Source organism: Mauremys mutica, chromosome 8 (genome assembly GCF_020497125.1).
Source record: "Mauremys mutica isolate MM-2020 ecotype Southern chromosome 8, ASM2049712v1, whole genome shotgun sequence".
NCBI classification, from domain to species: domain Eukaryota; kingdom Metazoa; phylum Chordata; order Testudines; family Geoemydidae; genus Mauremys; species Mauremys mutica.
In genome coordinates, this window is record NC_059079.1 from 8218756 (window position 1) to 8238590 (window position 19835).

At 41.1% G+C, this 19835-nt stretch overlaps 2 protein-coding genes across 13 annotated transcripts in view; both read right to left on the bottom strand.

The window, feature by feature from the left end:
• Window positions 1–19835, bottom strand: part of AGBL4 (AGBL carboxypeptidase 4) — a 1358157-nt gene that overhangs the window by 476055 nt on the left and 862267 nt on the right. The window lies entirely within an intron of this gene.
• BEND5 (BEN domain containing 5) overlaps window positions 401–19835 on the bottom strand; it is a 50948-nt gene continuing 31513 nt past the window's right edge. For 2 of the 5 annotated variants that reach the window (XM_045028061.1, XM_045028060.1), the window contains exons 4-6: window positions 17752–17900; window positions 11247–11460; window positions 401–6964 (exon numbers count right to left, since the gene is read on the bottom strand). In XM_045028061.1, the coding sequence (XP_044883996.1) occupies window positions 4623–6964; window positions 11247–11460; window positions 17752–17900 (2705 nt within the window). In that variant the 3' untranslated portion in view covers window positions 401–4622. Of the gene's footprint in view, window positions 6965–8551; window positions 10223–11246; window positions 11461–17751; window positions 17901–19835 lie in introns of those variants that run through there. The other 3 variants (XM_045028064.1, XM_045028063.1, XM_045028062.1) reach the window with 3 other exon arrangements.

Sequence of the window (19835 nt, forward strand, 5' to 3'; positions counted from 1 at the left end):
TTGTTCTCCTTATCCATTGAGGACCAGACAAGTAATGGGCTTACTTGGTTTTAGGTAAAAACTTCCTAACTGCAGGAGTAGTTAAGCACTGGAACAAATTACCTAGGGAAGTGGTGGAATCTCAGTCATTGGAGGTTAAGATAAACACCTGTCAGGGATAGTCTTCTAGATAATACTCAGCCTTACCTACGTGCAGGGGACTGGACTAGAGGACCTACCAAGGGCCCTTCCAGTCCTACATTTTTATGATTCTATATCTGAAATCACTTGTAAAGCAGGTTACATATCTAGCCATTTTACAAAACTCCTTAAAAATACACCAACATTTCAGAACGAGATCCACACTGAAAGTCAGTTCAATCGCATCAGCAAAAATGCCACACAAATCAAGAAGACGACATAAGTAAAACACTAAGACTTTATTAAAAATCCAAAATTTATTGCAAATTGTACTTTGCTTCCCTCCTTTCTTCATTTTTACATGATTTATTGATATCCATGATTTTTTCACAGATGTATTTGTTGACTTTGGAGAGTCTCTGTGCAATTTCAGTTTCATCCACAGTTTCTTGTGCTATTCTGTCATACAAACATTCTGGGGAAAAAGGTAAAAGAACAGCAGTTATTTTTAAGAAAAGAATTTAGCCCTGGGCTGGAAATCAGTACAGCAAATAAAACATGCTCAAGCTACTATCGAGCCAGCACTTCATAAGCAACTTGTATATTTTTTTAATTCAGTGTTCTATTGTACAATAAAAGGGTTCTCTGATTCATTGGTTTGGTCCCCTTTATCTGGCACAAGTTTAGGCTTGCCATGTTTGAATCTTTGTAGGGAACAATAAGCTCACAAGTTATGACATTTCACTGGCCTCACGAGTAGAAATGGGGGTAAATCCAGACTCATATGGTGTCACTCCTACCCTCTCTGTCATCAATGCCAACCTTAACCCCTTCATTTGTCCACATCTCCCAGAACAGTCTTAGAGCTTTCTTCCAGACGACATGGAACACCCTTACTGAAAATGATCTGTCAGGCCACTACCCTTTCCTCCTTCAAGTCACTTCTAGCGTCACACCTACAAGACATTAGCCAAATAATAGTGGTTAGGAGGAGCAGCAGTAGGAGATAGAGGACATTTATTTCACATTTTAAAAAAAATGTATGTAGTATACATTAATATGGCTATATCTTGGTTCTACATCTCTTCCCAACCATTTGTATGTTGTTGGTTTAACAGATTGGGGTGGAGACCATCTTGCTCTGGTTTTGTACAGTACTTTGCATATTGTGGGCTCTGTTCTACTGGAATATAAATACAAAATAATAATAAAATCAAATCAATGAGGTCAGTGGGAGCTGAGACCACTCTCTACCATCCCCAGATGGCACTTAGCAAGTTGCAGGATCTAATGTTTTTCTGCAATGAATTAGAGAGGTAGCTCCCTCCTTAAAATCCGGTGTCCATTTTGTTATGTTTTATAATTGAAATAATTTCTATTGTGGGGCAGGCTACTAGTAATAAATAGCTTCCAAGATTGATTAAACAATCTCTGCTTTGCTTTGGCTAGTAATCAATTTTAGCAGCCATCTATTGCTTCACATACTACAAAGCTATAGAGATTATTGCTTAATTAACAAGTTTTATAATGTTGCTAATGAATCATATTAAAAAGTTATGAAAATTAAGTATTCATGCTTTGTAGCTCATTTTGAAGCTGCTCAGAAGTTTTATGAAAGATTATATTTTGCATTAACAAGGTTTATAACCGTGCTCGGGCATCAGACTTTTTATAACTTCTGTATAATATACTACACTGTAGGGATTTTTAAGCAGCAAGAGATGTTTAGCCACCTTAAGGGCTAATTGTGTCTTTTTAGAATGTATTTTAAATAAACTATTCTGGGACTAGAAAATGGTGAAAACATCTGAAACAATGTGAATTTTATGGACTCTTCACTGGAAAATGTATTGGCTATTACTAAATAAAACCAATTGGCAGGCAGACTGATAACTGGGATGCCAATAGGCAGTAAAATATTTTTTGAAATAAATGTGGCAAACAATGGGGGAATTAACTGAAACACTGACAGATTCATTGTGCTCAAGGAAGAATATTACATCACTATAGAAACGTCAGTAGTATACCACTGAACTATTCGTAACAAATAGGGGGTTTCTGCCCAAGGGACCTGCCACATAAATACAGACAATACTGTGACTTTACCACAGCCCTGAGCAAGGGCTGATGTGTAAGTTGTATCAATTCAAAAGTGGCCCTAGGAGTCACTGTGACTCAGACATACCCCATGAGCCACAATTCCTCCTCTGCTTCCTTCCTGTCCGCCCCCCAGAGGGCTACAAGGGGGAGTAATTTACTGCTGGTATATATAATGCTGCTGGTTTAGCTACTGATCGGTGAGATGGGGTCCACCCATTCCTTGTCGTCCAGCTACGTGGAGGGAGTAAGTAGACAAATTGCCCCACTGTCTCCTACACAACTGGATCTGAGATTCAGATAGTCTGCACAGGTGTGTAAGAGAATTGTACTCCTTTGTTTAGATGCACAGTCCGTGTCATCGGCCATGCACAGCAAGGCCCCACACTCAATGTCATGGCATTCCTGTGTCTGTATTGTGATAACTTTTGAACACTGCATCCAATCAATTTCAAAGTTTCAGGGACTGGTCTACACATCAATTGGCAGTATCCTGTTGATAACCAGGAAAGCTGGACTTAGAGGAAGATATCAGGCCCACAGATTGCCTGATGTTGCAAGCAGAAGAATCGCTCTGGCATCCCCTGATACTGCCTACACGTACCACAGGCTGCATGGGGAGATGGTCTATAGTGAAGCAGATCTCAGTGGGCCAAGCTGTGTGCTAACGGTCACCAGTGTGCCGGGATCACCAGCCCACCCTGCGTGGCAGGAGTCTGGGGTTAGGGCTGGTGGCTGGTCAGGGATCTGGGGCTCCCACCAGGGTCTGGGGCAGCCATGCAGTGGGGGTCTGGGCAGCGGCTGGCTCCATGAGCTCTAGGTGCTGGGGCAGCTGGCACACCCAAGCGGGGTCCGGGGCAGGCAGCCGGCTCTAGGAGTGAGGGCAGCCACGCGGCGAGGGTCCGGGGTCAGGGCAGCTGCATGGGGGCCTGGCAGCTGGCTAGCCCCACCAAGCCTCATGGGGTCTGGGGTGGGCCACAGCAACCATCCCCACAGCGGGGATCCGGGGTGGAGGCAGCTGCGCAGCAGCGGTCCAGGGTTGGGGCAGCCGTGCAGCTCCAGGTGGTGGGGGTCCAGGTCTGTCAGCCACCCAGCCCCACAGGGCAGCCACATGGCAGGGGTCTGGAGTTGGGGGAGCCAGCCCTGCCCCTCAGGGTGGGCTGCAGCAGGCAGCTGGCCCTGCAACAGGGGTCCGGGGTCAGGCCAGCTAGCCTCGTGGTGGGGTCCGGGGACCAGGCAGCAGGGGTTTGGAGTCAGGGCAGCTGGCTGGCCTGGCCAGCCTGATGGGGTTCAGGGTGGCCTGTGGTAGGCAGCTGGCCCCATGGCAAAGGTCTGGGCAGGTGGGTGGTGGGGATCTGGGCAGCCACGCGGCTCCACAGGGTGGGAGTCTGGGTCTGCCAGCCAGCCCCACAGGGTCTGGGGCAGCCGCACAGCATGGGTCCAGGATAGGAGCAGCCCCACTGCAGGGGTCTGGGCAGGCTGCCAGCCCCACAGGTCCGGGGGCCCGGGCAGCCACCCAGCTCCGCATGGTGGGGGTCCAAGCTCAGGGTCCGGGCTACTGCTGCCCTGCCCCATGCAGCCCAGATAACACATGGTGGGCCACATATGCGGCCCGCCGTGTGTAATAAGTTGAGAACCATCGCTGTAGACGTAAGAGAACTTTATAGGACACACTTTGAGGGATGTGTGCCAAAGGGAGAATGGTGATAATGGGGAAAGCAATAACCTGAAGAGGTGGTGAGAGCAGGACAAGCAAGGACCTAGAGGTGTGGTGGGGGAGAGATACTGTTTATAATGAACCCACAGTTTCTCTACAAATATCTGCCCTGGAAAGAGAAGGGATCCTGGTGTGTATGTAAGACATTCCCAACCACAGTTTGATGAGGAGGGTTCTGGTGGGGTAAGGTTGTGAACTAACAGCAGATTAATATGCTGCTCTCTCTCGCTACAGACGCAATAGTGTGCTACCCTCTAATAATCTTGCCCTAAGCCCGTATAAAGGGAGTGCAGGGGGATGATAGGCAGGTTACCTACATAAAAGAGCGTGATTTAGGTGCACCAGCCAGGCTACAACTCTCAATTGGTAAACGAGTATTAGGTAGAGATCATGAATGAGAAAACAGAAGTCTTATTGCTTGAAGCTATATTGCAATGGAAATTCCCCCTATTAAAAAAATCACTACACTAAAAACAAAAAAATCTACACTCCATTAGTGATGTTGGTAGCATCTCTATCTTTTTTATCAGGGATTTTGGAGCAATCAAATTTTTGAATTGCTCCGCTCCAACTCTCTGCTCCAACTCAAATAAATTTTTAACTAAATAAAAAAGTGCATACTGTAATTTTGAAAACATTTTTATTCAGACTTTTAAAACAATTTAAATTTCAATGATACAAACTAGAATCATTCATAATTCATTCTGTAAAAAATTATTGCAGCAATCAAGTCATCTTTCATAGGCTGCCGCAAATCATTTAAAATGAACTTTAAAGTTGAAAACAGTCGCTCTACACTAGCTTGAGTTGTTGGCATGCTTGAAGCAATTCTACAGGCAGCCTGAATGCGGTGTGGGTAGCTGGGAATGGCCTCAAAAACAGACTTAACTTTTAGCCTACCAATAGACTCCATCGCCTCACAATCTTCCCAAAAGTTTCTCTCGAATAATGCTTCATTACAATTATGAATCGCAGAAACTAGCTGGCGTCTTTCTTGTTTCTCCAATTCCTTTTCGAAGTCATCATCTTCTGAAGAATTGATGCTTGAATTATCTCCATTCCCCCGTGATGGTTGAAGACGTCTCAGGGATGGACGCTCAAACAAGTTCAGAGTGGAGACGGAAGTTTGAGAACAACCTGGTATTTCTGAAGGATGTGAACTTTCAGAAACTGCAAATTCGATTGTTGACTCCTTTTGTTGTGTTTCGTTTTCTTCAACCTCTTTCGCCAAGTTCAAATGTAGCAATAGATTTTGTTTTTCAAGTCGTCGAGCAATATCAAGGAGGCCTTCCTTTGCCCTTGGTATTTCCCTTGAGGTAAGAAGAATCCGATACCGTGGGTCAACATAAACTCCAGCAAGAAAATGAATATTGTCAAAAAGCTTCTCTTCGTGTTTCTGCATGGAGGATAGAATTCCTTCTGCAATCTGTCCACCATTTCCTTGCAAGAATTTTGACAGTTTTCGCCATTCCTTCATTAAAACTCCCGGGGTTACATCAACAGCTTGAAGATTCATGGTTGTTTGGTTTGGCTTTGCCAAGATGTCTCGCAGGTTCTTCACTTCGTCCCATTCAGCTTTTGTTAACTTGAGTTCTCTTGTTCCAGCAGCAGCCATTTGTTCACAGTAAGACTGAAAAACGAGAAGCCGATCAATCATCGCAAATGTTGAACCCCAGCAACTCACAGTATCCAATGATTGAGTTACCCCATGTAGATCAAGCAGAACACTTTGAATACTTGGGGTTTGTAGTTTAACAACGACTTGTCGAATTTTTGCCAGAAATTTCTTCGCATGTTCTTTGTTCAGTCCATCCCAGATTGCCAACTGAAGAGTGTGAATACCACTCCTCATCAGTCGGACTTTTGAGTCGTCCTCATAAAGCCATGTTGGAAGTATGAGGCTAGGATCATTAACCCATTGTGCAGCAGCATCCATGATGTTGAGTTCGATTTCATCCATTCCTTTAGTTCCTTCATCAGGCAAAGTAGCTTCAGTTCTGTCCACATCCCTGTTCTCAGAGGTAGAAATGGTTTCATCATCCTCGCTGAAATTTTTGACGGCACACGTCATGTTTGCTGCATTGTCAACACAGATGCTCAGCACTTGCATTTCACTGATCCCAAATTTTTCTAAAATAGCTTTTACTTGACTTTTGACATACAAAGAATTGTGACGCCCTTCAGTGTCGATTATGTCCAAGGTTTTTACCACAGCTTTATCTTTTCTTTCTTCATAGTACTGAGCGTTGATTGCAAGGAAATTTCTGTTTCCACGGGTTGCAGCATCCATTTTCAGGTAGCACAATTTTTGCTCCAAAGCTTTCTTGAGCTCTTCGCGACCAGACTCAGCTGTGCTGACAACTAAATGACGAACCGCATCATGCCCCGTCGAAATGCCAAGCTGCCAACCCATTTCACCTGCAATTTTTTGGAATCCTTTGTTCTTTAGCCGGAAGGTAGTGAGCGGTGTTGAACTCAAGCAAACCATTTCCATCAGCCCTTCACGGAAAGTATTGGCATCCATGGTGACTGTAACCTTTGAGGACTTCGAATACGAGTCAAGTTTTGTTTGCTCAATTTTGGGTTTCTTTTCAGATGAAGCTCCACAAAAAATCTTTTCTCCACGAGTTTTCAAAGAGCCAGATGAATGTCGTTTAGCTGTGTCAGCTTTCTGTTTTGCCTCATCTTCCTGGTCCTTTTTTGTAACCAGAGCTGCATAGTTTTCAGGATGGTTACGTTTTACATGCCGCCAAAGGTTGAAACTTTTCACGGCACTTGCTTCACTTGTCTTGAAGCTACATGGTTTGAGCTCACCATTCACTTCCTTTTCCACCTTGCACGTGGCCGATTTCTTCTTTGCTTTTCCCAAAAGCCCAAATTTGGGCTTTTCAAATTCAAAAGTAAAGACGTCATTGAGATCCTTTTCCGTAAATCGGCTATCAATCATGGGGGGCAGATTTGATTTTTTTGTTGAAGCCATGGCCAAATCTTCTTGTGCTGCTACTGCATCCAAATGTTTCTTGTTATGATCTTCAAAAAGCAATGAACAAGAGCATTACATTTTTTTATAATGTACCTGCTTGTGATATCTTAACCACTTAGGGTACTTCGAATTTATTTTGGATTTTCTGGACAAAAAATGATCGCATTTTCTTTTTACACAAAAAAAATTAAAATATACTTTAATACTAAAACATGTTTCTTGTAGTTTTAATGAAGTATTTTTAATATACATAATATAAATTTATTTATAAATTGCAAGTTAGTTTTTCTTATGAAAATTTGAGGTAAAAATATTTGAAATATTTTTCAAGTTTTTAATTCCTCTCTCAAAAACACTTTAATATAGATATATCAATGAAATTTGGTATGTGCCGTAGCATTAGTATGTGCTATCGCTGTTCTACAACATTAACTGTTGGGAAGTAACGAGGCTACACATTACAAGGTTTAAAATAAACTTTAACGGGAAAGCAAATTCAAATTGCAAGCACAGTCCCTTTAGTAAAGAGAGCAAATTTTAGGAAATATATTTTTCCTTCATCAGCCTGAATAGATTATATAAGATAGAACCTGTTATTTGCTCTATCCTGTATGTTTCCAGCCTGATGAAGGAAAAACATATTTCTGGAAATTTGCTCTCTTTACTAAAGGGACTGTGCTTACAATTTGAATTTGCTTTCCCGTTAAAGTTTATTTCCAATGTTCTATCATATACAATTCAAATAAAATTATTTAAACTACAGGCATTGTGAACTGGGGGAATGGGCCAATTTTATTTAATATTTTTTAAATCTTTGACTGTTTAACAGATATGACCCTCAAATATGATTTAATGCTAAAACATGCATTAAAATAGTACTCTTAATTTATTTTGTATAATTAACCGTTTCCGAGAAAACTGTTTAAAAATTTTAATCGCTTAGATTACTTCTTTTTCAACTCTGGAACCATAAATTTTAAACATAATAATAACAAAAAATTATTAACTTATTATGGAACATATTACCCTCACAGACAGGGGCAGTCGACAAGCCTTTCTTGAAATATGAAATTTCAACCGCCAGTTCAGGATGCCTATGGTTTAAATAATTTTGGATAATGTAATATGATAGCACATACTAACGCTAAGACAGACATAATTTCATTACTTTATATTAAAGTGTTTTTGAGATATTAATCAGAAATTAACATTTCATCACCTCCCTGAAGGAACTGTAGCTCCCTTAAGAAGAATTTTACGACATGTGTTCACAGAAACGTTTTTTCTTAAAATGACCTAAGGATTCACCCCCAAAGTTGTGCTGGACATTTTCCAATCACTGGATATATCACAAAAGTCACTCTTAATTTATGCAAAAATGTTTACTGTATATTTATATGCTTGTATATTTATATTTAAATTTCAGTAAATTTAAAATTACAAACAACGCTACCAAAAGACCGTTGAACAGATGACATATAAAATAAGTCCGCCAGAGTGATATGGGAGCATGTACAAATGAACAAATGTACCAGTAACTGGAGCTCGTGTGAGAAATGAGCTTAAGTGGTTAATATCTCTTGCGATATCTTAATATATCAATAAACAAAAACTCTTCCCCCCCCCCGATATACCTGTTTGTGATATCTTAAATGTTGCGTCTTGAGTCACACTTTTCCGTAATCGCAGCACTCAGCGCGTCTCCTTGATCAACCCTTACAAAAGAAGTATCAACACATACTAATCTACGCGAGTGTGTACTCGCCTAACCTTGACACAAGGGTGGGAGCAATTTGCAGTGTTGCCAGATGTCTGATAATTATCTGATTCTTTAATAAAACATCTCCAAAAACATTGTAATTTTGTATCTGTACATTAAATCTTGATTTCAGCTGAAGTGAGAACAACTGACATATTATGTAAAGTAGTAACGTAGATGTTAATCTCAATTGTTATATCATCTGAAACTTTTTGGCACCTTTAGGACTTTCTCGCTAAATATCGTTCATTTTGGATTGAAAATGGAAAAAAACCAAAAACTGGAGCAGTCAAGATTTTCTGTGCTCCGGCTCCACTCCAACTCCGGGCAAAAACCTGCAGCTCCACTGCTCCGGGCTCCACTCCAAAGCCCTGCTTTTTATACTAAGCTCATCCATCCATCTATTCTATTCTGTCACTGCAGTATCTGGGCACTTTGTGCGTATTTAAAAATAAAAAGTTTTCCCTCTCTCTCTTCCTTTCCAACTTGTTGGAGAAAGAGCTGAATTAGTTTATAGTGGTAACTAAGTTTTGAGGCAGAGGATCAAGAGGAAGTTTCTAGCTTCCTGCCTTGATTTCCCATACACTTTCCATCTCTTGTTTATAGGAATTATGTAACTTGTCAGGCCTGAAACTGGACTATTGCAGCTCACACTTCTGGAGACTGATTAATCTCTGTGAAGGTCACTCCTCACAGTGTGAAACCTTTGGGAGAGATGTAAGTAAATTCACAAGCAGCACACCCACAGTCCCTGCCCTAGAAGCCCATCATCTGTTTGCATTCACGTTAGCCTTCATACAGTGATTTGGTGGAGGGGAAAAAACCCACTAAATAATAGCCAACAAGCAGAACTACAAACCCTATAATCAGTTACCTATAAAAGTCTGCTTTAATCGTCTTCAGGAATAATTACATTTTTTAAAGTGACCATTCTTTTCTCCTGGAGAGATTTACCCAATTATTTCTAGTAGAAGCTGGTGGGTGACAGTCATGGCTACTAGGTGGTTTCATTACAGCCAGGATATTATGTCACACTATTTTACTACTAGTCCTATGGTAACACCATGAGTCACCCACCAGAAATGGAGCCCCTTTAGCAAGGCACTAAACATACAGAAGAAAGCATGGTCCCCTGCCCCAAAATTCTTATAATCCAATTGAAGGACAAGGCACAAGAAATGAGTATAACTAATTACAGGAGTGCGTTGGGATGAGAGAATTGGAAATAAGATCACTTTACAACCTAGATGTACAGAAATTATATTTTCTGCTTCCAAAATACAGCCACTTTTGATTTGGAATACAGCCGCTATTTAATACAGCTTGCAGGAACCCTACATAGCAATTTAGAATAATATCCCACTGAAATGGCACAGGGAGCTTTAGGAGGCAGAATGCAGACGCTAACACCCCAATCTTGATAAAAATTCCATGGGGAATTGGCTCAGTTTTAACTGAGAGAGGACTCTGTAGAACAGGGGTCGGCAACCTTTCAGAAGTGGTGTGCTGAGTCTTCATTTATTCACTCTGATTTAAGGTTTCGTGTGCCAGTAATACATTTTAACATTTTTAGAAGTCTCTTTCTCCAAGTCTATAATATATAACTAAACTATTGTTGTATGTAAAGTAAATAAGGTTTTTAAAATGTTTAAGAAACTTCATTTAAAATTAAATTAAAATGCAGAGCCCCTCAGACCAGTGGCCAGGACCCAGGCAGTGCGAGTGCCACTGAAAATCAGCTTGCGTGCCACCTTTGGCACCCGTGCTATAGGTTGCCTACCCCTGCTGTAGAACTAAAGACAACTATTAGAAGTGACAGTGTAAAATGCAAGCATGATGATAAAATAAAGGACAATCTTTTTGTATGTGACTAATAAAGTTCAATCACTGACTCTTTCAGCACCTTGCACATGGGATGCTTGCTCATGGTCATTCGAGGTCTCATGACAATCCTTCTTGCCCAATTAGAGTCATTGATCTACATTTCTTGCTCAAATTCCAACTTAGGGACAGAAATTGATTTCTACCCATCTAAATTCACTTTGGTTCAAATGGAAAAGCTGTCATACATCTGTTTTTGGAAGGGGAGATGAAGATTTGTACTGATATTATAATAATGGCTTTTGTGCCCCACCCCAGAGGAAGTTGTATCTTAGAGATGGGAGAAATGAAAGGCTCTCTCCCCATGGATAGCTGTAATGTTGTAAAGTTATTCCAGTGCTTGTCAAATGTGATACATGCATTACAAAACATCGGTAAGTTAGCAACAAATTCCATCAGAGAGTGCTGTCTGCAAAGCTCATTTGGGGCCTACCTTCAAATGCCTGCTTTGACATGAGCAGCACCCTGAACCCCACCAAAGTCATCTTGTAGCACTGGGCCCTTGAAAGATTGCACTGTATCTGGCTATTGAAGCAAGTGTGTTCCTGGGAGGGGAGCAGTTTGTGTTGCAATAGTAACTTTTATTTTAGTTTTTAAGTGGATGAATTTTACACAAGATAGAAGCATTTTTCATCTCACTGATTAATGTTTAAACTACACAGCAGGAACCTAGTTTTCAAGCAACCTACCTCTGACAATGCTTAATTTGTGAGGTGAGAGAGGTGGCTTGGGAACTGCATCTTTCTTTTTTTTGGTTGCAACTCCTGTGACGCTTCTGTTCTTGAGAACATCTGTTCCCCAAATCATTACCGCTAGGTTTTTTGTATACTTTGAATCTCCTTGTGTTACTTGCAGCTGGTGCCATTTCTCCTCATCTACCCAGATTCCACTGCCCAAATGGACCTAGAAAGTAGTAATAAAAAACAAACAACAACTTAGCATCTATGGTATGTGGCATACAGTGTCCAAGCACCTGTATGAACACTAGTATTTGGTACTATAATAATAGTAATTAAGACTAAGCAAATTCAACTTGTCTAGTTTTGAACCCTGTCCAACATTGTGGGTAAGTAAGTTTGAGTCAAACTCTTACATTTTGTGTTTCACTTTCCTTTGTTTTTCCAGTCCTTTTACTCTTAACTCCTTTTTTCCCCGAATAGTCTCTCTCCTGAAAGACTATGATAAAAGGACCAGAAATAGGACAGAGAAAAATTATAATTAGCAAGTATATCTAGTACTCTCTATACGCACTGTATTCAAGCCAATCACTTGTGCCAGCTTAATTTGGGGGGGGAAAGGAAAAATGTTCTATTCTTAGTACACAGCACAGGCTTCCCTTTTGCCAGGAGAACCCAATTTACTCAAATCACGCTTTGGGAGTTGGTGGGGAGGGAAGCACACTATGGGCCAAATTCTGGTCCCACTGAAGTCTGCAATAAACCTCATGTTGACTTCAATTGGAGCTGGATTAGGCCCCCTGTTTAAGTTACAAGGGTGGTGGTTGGTGAGGTGGAAGGAGGAGTTCAGCATTCCAATTAATTGTTAACCCTTTGAACCAAAAGACTGCATGCAAGCTTCCCAAAACCCAATTCCATCAATGAAGTTTGTCCATTCCTAATAGCTACAACTGAACTACTATTATGGAGAAATGCAACAATATTTCTGTAATACTGTAAAAGGGAAGGAAGAAAGGAGCTTCCTTCCTCAGAATTTTCAAATGTATAAAATCCTAAAGGGGGGGAGAGGGGGAATAATGGACACAAATACTGTGACAGCCCAAGTTCAGTTTTCACAAAAATTGAGAATTTTTGTTCAAACTTTTACATCATTAAAAAAGGAAAATGGTCTTAACAGTAAACTTAAGTTTGATTTTTTTACATCTTTCATGTTCAATTATCTAAAATTTTATCTATGTTTCTCATAAAAGATCTGCATTGCACAGCTCACACATGCAAAGAGTCTTATTACGTTCACTGAAAATGGGCAAAGACATTTTTAAATTTCATAGGTCCAACCTCTGAGTCTCTGTTCAATCAAAATTCTCAATGACGTCAACTGGAGTTTTTCCTGAATTAGGACTGCAAGCTATTGCCTGAAAATCATTTTTATTATAACAGTGTCTGTGACATGGTGTATTCGCCTTTATGGCTCCCTGCTGGGAGTCCTGTGGTCCTACTACACCCCATCCCAAGTAGCAGCAAGCTGAAACAAAAAGAGCAGCAAAGGTAGGTCCTTCAACCTTGCCCACAGAGGAGGCTCCAGAGAAGCCATTTTGGAAACTAGAGAGACCTGGTCCTCCAAAAGCTAGAAAGGCAAGCAACAGCCAACCAAGGCCCTGGTGACCCAAATAAAAGGAGCTGCCTGGCCTTAGCAGTCCTGGACAAAGGAACTTGAAGAATAGCCAGTTTGTGTTTTCTGACTGTTTTGCATAGCTTGCTTTGAATGGAGGGAGGGAGGGGGAGAGAGAGGACCTGAGATAAGGGTAAAGCTAAAGGGCCCAGATGGGAAAACACCAAGGGAAGAAGCAGAAAAAAAATGAATCAAAAAGTATGTGGCCCCTGTGTATAGAGTCCCTGGGTTGGAACTCATAGTAGTGGGTGGGCCCAGGTTCCTCTACTGGCCACAGGTAAAGTGGTATAAACCCCAAGAAAAGGATGGAGCTTATCTGTGAGCCTGAACAAAAGGCTGAATTTAAAGGACCCCAGAGATGGGACTGAAGACCCCAGCAAGGGCAAACAGACTGTTTATTTATTGGACTCTAATACCCCAGGAGGAGTTCATTTGGACTTTGTGAATTGTCCAGAGGGCCAAGCCATGGAAGACCCACCAAGACTGGCTGGCAGACTGCAGGAGGCTCCAGGGATGACAGGACTGCAATAATTGCTTCTGGGGGAATTCTGCACCAAAAAATTAAAAATTCTGCACACAATATTTGAAAATTCTGCAAAATTCTGCATATTTTATTTGTCAAAACAACATAATATAATCATGCCGGTTACAATTATTTTGGTAATTTATTTCAAAATACCTGTCACCAAGTATGTCTGTAACAATATGGACAAAAAATATTCTGGTAATTTATTTTTTTTTAAGACAATATGCCTAGTAAGGAATTACATAACTTTGTGTAATACATTTAAATTACAATACAGAACTGTATTTCCTGAACCGGTCAGAAGCACTGCAAAGGCTTGGGGGAGTCAGGGGTAACAGAGGAGCTGAGGGAGAGGGAAGGCACCTAGGAGTGAACCTGGAGGGTGTTGGGTGTGGGTGGGAGGTTTTTCTTGGGGGGGGGGGGAAGGGAGGGGATTGTTAGGATGTTGGGAAGCTTCCCTCATGAAGACCCTGGCTGACCCCAAGCCTCTCCCATTCAGTCAGGCACGTCTGCCCCGTTCCTGAACCCCTCATCCCCATGGGTCTCTGCAGCCTCCTTCCCGTCCCCACTAGTTCCTAAGCCTATGCTCCAGTCTGTCTCCCCCACCCCCCAAAGCCATTCTGAACCCCACAGCAGCCCTTTGTGCCCCACTCTGTCCTAACCTGGCTCCGCAGGGTGATGTTATGAACTCTACTCCTGGGGCAATTCTGCAGCACTGGGCATAGAATTTTGTATTTTGCCCCAGAAGTGCTGCAGTTCTGCCTTTTGCCCACCAGAGGCCGCTGTGGCGCCAGAACAGCCAACTGCATTCATGCTGGCTGTTCTAGCACCACAGCAGCCTCTGGTGGGCAAAAAGCAGAACTGCAGCACTTCTGGGGCAAAATGTTTTTTATGCGGGAAAATACAAAATTATGCGAGACGGATGAATTCTGTGTCCCCGCAGATGCACAGAACTCCCCCAGGAGTAAATACCGCACCCATCTATAAGGAGGCAATCAAGAGATGATGGTCCCTTTGCAGTGTCCTTAAGCAGCATTGTTTAAAACCTTAACTGTAGAAATATTAACGTTCTAGTTACTGATTGCCATCTAGCAATCAAGTAAAGAGTCTAGCTTTCTTAAAAGCATGAACACAAGCAAATTGCCTCTTCTGCTTCAGATAGAGGTGAAACTGCAAAAGGCAGATTATAGTTTGTTTTTTAAATAGTCATGCATAAAAATATTCCTTTCATGACCAGATATTGTAAAGAATGTTACAACATAGGTGGAAAAACAAACCAAAACAGATGGACAGACAAACAAGTTACATAATCCTCAATATATAATTACTTCCTTCTCCCCACTCTGATCAGTCTCTATATAATTACTATTTATTTATTTGTTTTAAAGCACTCTTTTGGTTCCATCCCCATACTCTGTAAAACAACTCCATTCATAGCCAGCAGCTAGTGCTCAGAAGTCAGGATGATTTTGGACTTTCCAAGAATAAAATACAGATCTCCAAATAAGAAATACGATGTAGTTTAGAATATTTCAAGGAGATTTAAAACAAAAAATCAGTAGCATTCTGAAGTGCTGAATTCTGGATCTGACTACTAAATGAAAACCAGAAAGCTGAATGCTCCATTTTATCAAAAAGTGAAGTATAGTGTATTCCAAGGTATAGCTAGCTGCTCCATATTAACATGCATAGATGCCTTAGTCTCTTTCTAGGCCTTAAGTACATCATGCATTCACGAGTTTTTACTTAAAATATTTTAAAATAGTCCGTTATAACAAACATTTTTTAAAGATTCAGGTTTCAAAGAGAGTCTCCATTCTTGAGAGCTTTTCATTTATTCGAAGGAAATGTTATTGCTGGTATCAAACAGATGTCTCTGGTTATAGCAGACCACTTGACCACAGGAATCCTAGGTTCTCTTTTATATTTCCAGCTTTGTTACTAACTTGCTGTATATTCTTAGGCAAGCAACTTATTCCCCCACCCTCTTTTTACCCTTCTGTAAAACTGGCATGATAATACTTATCTACTACTCTCAGAGGTACTGCTGTGAGACCTAATGAAATCAGTTTAAGTATTTTGTGATCTTTGGATGACCAGCACCAACAAAGTGTAAGATCCTTTGCCTGTTGAAGTCAATGGGAACTTTACCACTGAGCACATGATCAACCTCCAAGAACAAAACAAACCACAAGAACAGAATACTTTAGTAACCATGACAACATGAACAATGTATCTGACTAACACACACCACACGCTCTTCTTTAATGCTGTCCTCTCTTTTGGGATACAGAAGAGTTTCTCTGACATGAGTGAGAATCCTACCATGATCACATCCAATACCACAAAGTGTGAAGTTTGTAAAATAGCCTTTCTACAACTCCACGGCAGTTCAGGTTAACAAAAAGAATGGTATGAATTAGTGAAAATGTTAAAAACTGGCCACCTTAAGTGTGTCACCAAAATGTATCAGTTGTTTTTAAATGGTTACAACAATCTAAATCCCAGTAAACAAAGTGTTTTGATATCTCTGTTAAAATATAGAACAATGAATTATTATTTTAACTTTATTTTCAAGGGACATGTCAAAACCCAGATGCAATCAATAGTGTGATGTTGATTTTAAGGTGAAATAGAATGTGCTATGTTTCTCTGCCACTGTAACTATGTTAAATAATATTTGGTAGCTAAAAGGAGCACGGGGGAGCCTGATGTGGCTATTGCTTTCTAGAGGTTCTCCAATTCCAGCACTAATTGCACAGACAGCCCAAGAATGGCAATCTGTTGAGTATGGTATCATTTCAGTGGATTTACATAAACACTAAAGTTTATCCATTGTGTCCTTTTCTGTATATTGACTATGTGCATTCATTTCAAAGTATCATTGATCATCTTACCACCAATTATCAGTTTCAAATACGGTACATATTTGTATAATTGTCTTTTACTTAGGGATTAGTACCCGCAACCCCATGCGGTCACATAGGTGTAATTCGTAAAGTCATAAATGTAAAAAAGTTGAAAACAGCTGAGAACTTAAAAACTGGACAGTAACAAGTCACGAACCTCCGGTGATGACAGAACCTGGTAAACAACAAGAGCTCTCAACCATGTTTGTAGTTGTTTCCATCACCTCACACTAACTCAAACATTTTAGATACTCCGAGTGATATTTGGAGTTGTGGTGTGTGCTGACTGTGCTGAATGGAGGGCTGTGTTGTGCTGGAAGAAATGAATTTCTACACATTATGAATGAAGGGTATATGTTGTGGTGAGGCATGTTTGGGGTTACTGTGTGTGCTGATTGCAGTGTGTGGGGACAGTTGTGTTGATTTGTGTCTAGAGGGAGTTGCACTGAGAGATGTGTGTTTTGTGCAGGTGGCAGTTGCCAAAATCCACGGTCTCCCTCATACAACCAGTGAAACTGTTGCATTCAACTTGGCTGTGGAGTAAAGGAGGCAATTGGGTGAGTTACCTCTGAGATTACTGTGGTCTAGAACTTTTGGCATGCCTTTCCGTAGCTGTACACTGTATGGGTGTAATTTGTCAAGTCAAAATGGCTGCAAATTTAAGAACTGGACGGTAACAGATCACAATACCCAGTGACATAGGCGCCGATTTCTACTGGAGCCGGTGGGTGCTCGACCCCACACTGCCGACGGCCCCACCCTGACTCCACCCCTGCCCTGCCCCCATTCCAAACCCTTCCCCAAAGTCCCTGCCCCAACTCGTCCCCCTCCCTGCCCCTATTCCAACTCCTTCCCCAAATCCCCGCCCCAGCCCTGCCTCCTCCCCTGAGCACGCCACGCTTCCACTCCTCCCCGCTCCCTCACGGAGCTTGCTACAGTTATTTGGCAGCGGCAAGCGCAGGGAGGTGGGCAGAGGAACAGGGACGTGGCGCAATCAGGGAAGGAGGTGGTGAGGTGGGGTGGGAAGCTTGACTGCTGGTGGGTGCAGCGCACCCACTAATTTTTCCCCATTGGTGCTCCAGCCCCGGCGCACCCACAGAGTCGGCGCCAACGCCCAGTGATGATTCATCCTGATGATATTCTGAATTAAAAAAAAAAAAAAGAGCCACCAACCATGTTTGTAGCTATTTCCATTATTTCCTACCAACTCTACAGACAAGCTTCAGAGTGACACACAGAGTGACGTTCCTATAATCTTATTATACAGATACTATTGCACCTTGTGAAAATTTAGGAAAACACTAAACACAGTAGTAGCTTACAGCAAAGATTCTAATGTCATGAAAGTTTGGTATGAAATCCACCTGAAGAACAGTTAAAGACTATTTATAAATACTAAGTTTTAAATACCTTTCCGTTCTCGAGAATATACTTGTCCATTACTGGAACAGGGGCAGGATAGTATGTTGATGTATTCGCTTCCTCACTGAATGTTTTCTGTATCTCAGGCTCAGGCTCAATTGATTCTGGTTTTCCTTTTTCAAGTTCAATGGCAGGACCTACACAGTTAAGAAAAGAGATTGGTCTGCTATCCCAAAGAACATGAAATCAATCATTTTACTGAACAATGGCCAGCACAGACCACCACATTAGTCATGTTTGTTTTAGAATGGAAATGAGTCCAAAGCAACACTCTTCATCTGAACAGTCCCCAATAAAATCGGGGTAAGAACTGAGGCTCTAATCCATTCCTGCTTTAAACACTTAACGCTAAAGAATCATGCTTAAAAATAATTGTGTGTATGGACAGTTCAAAGAATATGGGTGAGGCAGCTATAACCTGTACTCAAAGGAATGATAATGCAACAGAGTGAACATATAAACCAGCAGTGGTAACAGTTATCCTTCAAATTAGAATTACTGTATAGTTATTTGGAAGATTATGTGTTATCTGTTAATGTAAATCTATACGTTTTCATGGAAAAAATTAAATAGGGGTATGTAAAATAAGAATGAATAGAAATTGTACAGATAAGTGAATGGGCTTGGGATACTTATGCTAAAATGCCATGAATTTAAGGAACACCTAAGTGTTAGCACAACATACATTAGAATTTTGATTGCCTGATCTATCAGCTACACTGATTTGTATTTTAATGTAATCAACAAAAATTAAGCGCAGTTTAAACAATAGAAGATTGCTAAGCAGATGTTTGAGGTTTCTCAGGAAGACAAATTAACTATTAATGACACCAGCTCTTCAGAATTTTTTCCCCCAGATCTGCTACTACAAAGTGATACTAAAAGGGTCAAATAATACAATTTGTCAACTGGATTTTATAATGTCATGAATTATAACTGTGATACCACCAGTAAATACAGTCTAAGGCTCCAATCCTGAAAGCATACGTATGAGCAAACCACTGGTACCACATGAAGCTCCATTCGAGACAATGTAGTTTTGTACAGGTACAGGTCAGTATAGTATCAGTTGCAGGATCAGGACCAAAGGACAAGAGTAACTCTCATATTCCCTAGAACTACACTATGATGGAGTGAGCTAGCATTCCATATCTAACATTTGAGTCTTGAATAACCACAAAAACTAACTTAATAAACTTTAACTGTGGAAATGAGTCTCAGCAGTTGCCATCTCACTTTTTGTATGCATAGCCCCAAGTTTTGTCTTGCTCTAACCCAGCAAATCAGACTGTGGTTTCAGCTAATGGCAGTATAGCTGCTGGTACACTGGAAAAAATAAATCTGTCTCTTGTATCATATTTCTTGGACATTCTCTGTATCTGAAACCATTATGGCATCCTTTACTCCTTATGCTGCACAGAATCATATGAAAGCTCAGTATGCAAAAATAGCAATCTCCCCATGTGGCTTAACATTGCTTGTACGTGACATAAATATCAGTTATTTTGCACTTGGAGCTAGTGGGATGCATTTAGCTTATTGTCAAGGACCAAAAATTCCAGTTCTTTGGACAACTCTATTCTGCAGTGACAACTATTGGGTTTCTTAGGAATTGAATGCAAGTATGGTACCAATACAGAACCACATGAAAGACAGAACCATTTGCATTATAGTTTCACAGCAGCATTCACAGACATCTGCAACATCATACACAAGCAGACACTGATGTTGGCACCAAGTAAAGATTGAACAGTTCTATTTAAAACTGGCAAAACCACGCATAGCAGTAGATCATCTGCAAGACTCTTTTACGAGTGGATGCAGTAGAAGTGTTCAACCTCTTCCCACATTCTTTCATGAACTGAACAAGCAGGGTACTGATACACAAACTACCCTAAAGCAGTGGTTTTCAACCTGTGGTCTGTGGACTGCTGGAAGTCCGCAGACTGTGTCTAAGGGATCCATGAACGGTGATTATGAAAATAAAGTTTCAGATCCCAGAAAAGGCATTAAGAACAGCCATACTGAGTCAGACCAAAGGTCCATCTAGCCCAGTATCCTGTCTTCCAACA